Here is a 6,000-nt window from a genome sequence, read left to right as displayed (position 1 = left end):
TCATCTGGTGCTATATCCCATGTCCAGCTGGTACAGTCAGTCAGTAGGTGCTAGATCCCATGTCCAGCTGGTACAGTCAGTCAGTAGGTGCTAGATCCCACGTCCAGCTGGTACAGTCAGTCAGTAGGTGCTAGATCCCATGTCCAGCTGGTACAGTCAGTCAGTAGGTGCTAGATCCCATGTCCAGCTGGTACAGTCAGTCAGTAGGTGCTAGATCCCATGTCCAGCTGGTACAGTCAGTCAGTAGGTGCTAGATCCCATGTCCAGCTGGTACAGTCAGTCAGTAGGTGCTAGATCCCATGTCCAGCTGGTACAGTCAGTCAGTAGGTGCTAGATCCCACGTCCAGCTGGTACAGTCAGTCAGTAGGTGCTAGATCCCATGTCCAGCTGGTACAGTCAGTCAGTAGGTGCTAGATCCCATGTCCAGCTGGTACAGTCAGTCAGTAGGTGCTAGATCCCATGTCCAGCTGGTACAGTCAGTCAGTAGGTGTTAGATCCCATGTCCAGCTGGTACAGTCAGTCAGTAGGTGTTAGATCCAATGTCCAGCTGGTACAGTCAGTCAGTCAGTAGGTGCTAGATCCCGTGTCCAGCTGGTACAGTCAGTCAGTAGGTGCTATATCCCACGTCCAGCTGGTACAGTCAGTCAGTAGGTGCTATATCCTTTCCTCAGCTGGTACAGTCAGTCAGTAGGTGCTAGATCCCATGTCCAGCTGGTACAGTCAGTCAGTAGGTGTTATATCCCATGTCCAGCTGGTACAGTCAGTCAGTCAGTAGGTGCTAGATCCCATGTCCAGCTGGTACAGTCAGTCAGTAGGTCTTATATCCCATGTCCAGCTGGTACAGTCAGTCAGTAGGTGCTAGATCCCATGTCCAGCTGGTACAGTCAGTCAGTAGGTGCTAGATCCCATGTCCAGCTGGTACAGTCAGTCAGTAGGTGATAGATCCCATGTCCAGCTGGTACAGTCAGTCAGTAGGTGCTAGAGCCCATGTCCAGCTGGTACAGTCAGTCAGTAGGTGCTAGATCCCATGTCCAGCTGGTACAGTCAGTCAGTAGGTGCTAGATCCCATGTCCTGCTGGTACAGTCAGTCAGTAGGTGCTAGATCCCATGTCCAGCTGGTACAGTCAGTCAGTAGGTGCTAGATCCCATGTCCAGCTGGTACAGTCAGTCAGTAGGTGCTAGATCCCATGTCCAGCTGGTACAGTCAGTCAATAGGTGCTAGATCCCATGTCCAGCTGGTATAGTCAGTCAGTAGGTGTTATATCCCATGTCCAGCTGGTACAGTCAGTCAGTAGGTGCTAGATCCCATGTCCAGCTGGTACAGTCAGTCAGTAGGTGTTATATACCACATCCAGCTGGTACAGTCAGTCAGTCAGTAGTGCTATATCCTACGTTCAGCTGGTACAGTCAGTCAGTCAGAGGTGCTAGATCCCATGTCTAGCGAGTACAGTCAGTCAGTAGGTGCTATATCCCATGTCCAGCTGGTACAGTCAGTCAGTAGGTGCTAGATCCCATGTCCTGCTGGTACAATCAGTCAGTAGGTGCTATATCCTATGTTCAGCTGGTACAGTCAGTCAGTCAGTAGGTGCTATATCCTTTCCTCAGCTGGTACAGTCAGTCAATAGGTGCTAGATCCTATGTCCATCTGGTACAGTCAGTCAGTAGGTGCTAATCCCATCCTCAGCTGGTACAGTCAGTCAGTCAGTAGGTGCTAGATCCCATGTCCAGCTGGTACAGTCAGTCAATAGGTGCTAGATCCTATGTCCATCTGGTACAGTCAGTCAGTAGGTGCTAAAACCTCTCCTCAGCTGGTACAGTCAGTCAATAGGTGCTAGATCCCATGTCCAGCTGGTACAGTCAGTCAGAGTTAGTGATCCCAGGTATCAGCTGATACTAATACTATTGATAGCGACTATGGCAGGGACCGGGTCCACCAATCCCATCTCCTCATGCTCGTTGACGCACAGCTGGTAGCCACACCCCCTCCGACGTTTCAGAGGTGTGAGCTTGGCGCGGGGCTTGGCGCGTGGAGGGAGCAGGAAGCCCACGCTGCCGGCGATCAGCATGTGCCAGATAGAGTGTATGTAGAAGTAGTTGTCCTCTGTCTCGACGAAGGCATAGAGCGCCACGGCTGAAACTGCTATCATCGTCCCCGGGAACAGGAAGAACGCCCAGCGCTTCCAGGTTGGAGGGTAACAGCGTCGCCGCCGCACTGTACGCACAGTCTGGAGGGAGAGGGGGGAGACAGTTAGACAGTTGGGGAGGGGAGGGGGGAGACACAGTTAGACAGTTGGGGAGGGGAGAGACACAGTTAGGCAGTTGGGGAGGGGAGGGGAGGGGGGAGACACAGTTAGACAGTTGGGGAGGGGAGGGGGGAGACACAGTTAGACAGTTGGGGAGGGGAGAGACACAGTTAGGCAGTTGGGGAGGGGAGGGGGGAGACACAGTTAGACAGTTGGGGAGGGGAGGGGGGAGACACAGTTAGACAGTTGGGGAGGGGAGGGGGGAGACACAGTTAGACAGTTGGGGAGGGGGGAGGGGGAGACACAGTTAGACAGTTGGGGGAGGGGAGGGGAGACAAACAGTTGGGGGAGGGGGGAGGGGGAGACAGACAGTTGGGGGAGGGAGGGGGGAGAAAAGATCCCAAGTTGGGACATTGTTCTATCAACACAAGCTTCGTTAATGATTAACAAGACCCAGATCAATAACACATGATAACAACATCATAAAAAGATCAATAAAACATGATAACAACACAATAAAAAGATCAATAACATATAGTAGTAGTAACAAGACCAGGTGCACCTTAGGAGCAATAGGAGAGTCCATAGGATCAGGAGAAAGGCATCCTACTCTGGGGAGAACCGTTCAACTGCTCGCTGTATCTATTGGTCTAGGAACTAGGAGAGTCCATAGGATCAGGAGAAAGGCATCCTACTCTGAGGAGTACCGTTCAACTGCTCGCTGTATCTATAGGTCTAGGAACTAGGAGAGTCCATAGGATCAGGAGAAAGGCATCCTACTCTGAGGAGTACCGTTCAACTGCTCGCTGTATCTATAGGTCTAGGAACTAGGACGTAAACTTCTGCTCGACTGTCTGCAGTAAATCTAGGACGCTGTATTGGTCCTGTTGTCCTGACAATCGGTTGTTCCACAAGTCTATCTCAATCAAGTATCTTACTTAGCAACACACACGCATTAACAATGCTCTACACCTTACTGACTGATGTGTTGTGTGTGTGTGTGTGTGTGTGTGTGTGTGTGTGTGTGTGTGTGTGTGTGTGTGTGTGTGTGTGTGTGTGTGTGTGTGTGTGTGTGTGTGTGTGTGTGTGTGTGTGTGTGTGTGTGTGTGTGTGTGTGTGTGTGTGTGTGTGCCAGTGTTTTGCCCTGGGCAGCAATCTCACAGTGAGCTGCTTCCAGCATTTGTCCCACTCAGTCTCAGTCTCAGTGTCTCTGTCATCTCAGTCTCAGTGTCTCAGTCTCAGTCTCAGTGTCTCTGTCATCTCAGTCTCAGTGTCTCAGTCTCAGTCTCAGTGTCTCTGTCATCTCAGTCTCAGTGTCTCAGTCTCAGTGTCTCTGTCATCTCAGTCTCAGTGTCTCAGTCTCAGTGTCTCTGTCATCTCAGTCTCAGTGTCTCTCATCTCAGTCTCAGTGTCTCAGTCTCAGTGTCTCTGTCATCTCAGTATCCGTGTCTCTGTCATCAGTCTCAGTGTCTCTGTCATCAGTCTCAGTGTCTCTGTCATCAGTCTCAGTGTCTCTGTCATCTCAGTCTCAGTGTCTCTGTCATCAGTCTCCGTGTCTCTGTCATCTCAGTCTCAGTCTCAGTGTCTCTGTCATCTCAGTCTCAGTGTTTCTGTCATCAGTCTCAGTGTCTCTGTCATCAGTCTCAGTGTCTCTGTCATCAGTCTCAGTGTCTCTGTCATCTCAGTATCCGTGTTTTTGTCATCAGTCTCAGTGTCTCTGTCATCAGACTCAGTGTCTCTGTCATCTCAGTATCCGTGTCTCTGTCATCAGTTTCTGTGTCTCTGTCATCAGTCTCAGTGTCTCTGTCATCAGTCTCCGTGTCTCTGTCATCAGTCTCAGTGTCTCTGTCATCAGTTTCAGTGTCTCTGTCATCAGTCTCAGTGTCTCTGTCATCAGTCTCCGTGTCTCTGTCATCAGTCTCCGTGTCTCTGTCATCAGTTTCTGCGTCTCTGTCATCAGTCTCAGTGTCTCTGTCATCAGTATCCGTGTCTCTGTCATCAGTCTCAGTGTCTCTGTCATCAGTCTCAGTGTCTCTGTCATCAGTTTCTGTGTCTCTGTCATCAGTCTCAGTGTCTCTGTCATCTCAGTCTCAGTGTCTCTGTCATCAGTCTCAGTGTCTCTGTCATCTCAGTCTCAGTGTCTCTGTCATCAGTCTCCGTGTCTCTGTCATCTCAGTCTCAGTCTCAGTGTCTCTGTCATCTCAGTCTTAGTGTTTCTGTCATCAGTCTCCGTGTCTCTGTCATCAGTCTCAGTGTCTCTGTCATCAGTCTCAGTGTCTCTGTCATCAGTCTCAGTGTCTCTGTCATCTCAGTATCCGTGTCTCTGTCATCAGTTTCTGTGTCTCTGTCATCAGTCTCCGTGTCTCTGTCATCAGTCTCAGTGTCTCTGTCATCAGTCTCAGTGTCTCTGTCATCTCAGTATCCGTGTCTCTGTCATCAGTCTCAGTGTCTCTGTCATCAGTCTCAGTGTCTCTGTCATCTCAGTATCCGTGTCTCTGTCATCAGTTTCTGTGTCTCTGTCATCAGTCTCCGTGTCTCTGTCATCAGTATCAGTGTCTCTGTCATCAGTCTCAGTGTCTCTGTCAGCTCAGTATCCGTGTCTCTGTCATCAGTTTCTGTGTCTCTGTCATCAGTCTCCGTGTCTCTGTCATCAGTCTCAGTGTCTCTGTCATCAGTTTCTGTGTCTCTGTCATCAGTCTCAGTGTCTCTGTCATCAGTCTCCGTGGTCTCGGTCTCAGTATCACACTAGTTGCTGTGTCTGGGAGAACATTAGGTCCCATTAGGTTTTTATTTATCACTGACTACAGAATATATTTATCACTTATCAGTGACTACAGAATATATTTATCATTTATTACTGACTACAGAATATAATTATCATTTATTACTGACTACAGAATATAATTATCATTTATTACTAACTACAGAATATAATTATCATTTATTACTGACTACAGAATATATTTATCACTTATCAGTGACTACAGAATATATTTATCACTTATCAGTAACTACAGAATATAATTATAATTTATTACTGACTACAGAATATAATTATGCACTGTTTATGATGACAACGTTTAGTTCACAAATGGATCGAGCACATTCTCTTTTATAAACTTTACTTCTCTGCACAAATTAGGTTCGTAGACTACAACATTTATCAGTGACTATAGAATATAATTAGATTCATAGACTACAACATTTATCAGAATATAATTAGATTCATAGACTACAACATTTATCAGAATATAATTAGATTCATAGACTACAACATGTATCAGTGACTATAGAATATAATTAGATTCATAGACTACAACATTTATCAGAATATAATTAGATTCATAGACTACAACATTTATCAGAATATAATTAGATTCATAGACTACAACATTTATCAGAATATAATTAGATTCATAGACTACAACATTTATCAGAATATAAATAGATTCATAGACTACAACATTTATCAGAATATAATTAGATTCATAGACTACAACATTTATCAGTGACTATAGAATATAATTAGATTCATAGACTATAACATTTATCAGAATATAATTAGATTCATAGACTACAACATTTATCAGTGACTACAGAATATAATTAGATTCATAGACTACAACATTTATATCTGCTAGAAGTGGAAGTGAGGATGTTCTTGTTAAGATCAGCCAAGTAGAGACACGAGAATCTGTCCCTGTCCCCGACACTGTCCCCGACACTGTCCCTGTCCCTGTCACTGACTCTGTCCCTG

The 6,000-nt window shown here is 46.6% G+C and overlaps 1 protein-coding gene across 1 annotated transcript in view; it reads right to left on the bottom strand.

Moving 5' to 3' along the window:
• Positions 1-473: 473 nt before the first annotated feature.
• The window catches only part of tmem8b (transmembrane protein 8B), a gene marked incomplete in the record, with an annotated part of 251,384 nt that continues 245,857 nt past the window's right edge, over positions 474-6,000 (bottom strand). Inside the window, 1 exon segment of the mRNA XM_029763891.1 lies at positions 474-2,225. Within this exon segment, the coding sequence (XP_029619751.1) occupies positions 1,884-2,225 (342 nt within the window).

This window comes from Salmo trutta, chromosome 9 (genome assembly GCF_901001165.1).
Source record: "Salmo trutta chromosome 9, fSalTru1.1, whole genome shotgun sequence".
Lineage (NCBI taxonomy): Eukaryota > Metazoa > Chordata > Actinopteri > Salmoniformes > Salmonidae > Salmo > Salmo trutta.
This window is presented reverse-complemented; position numbering and strand designations above follow the sequence as displayed.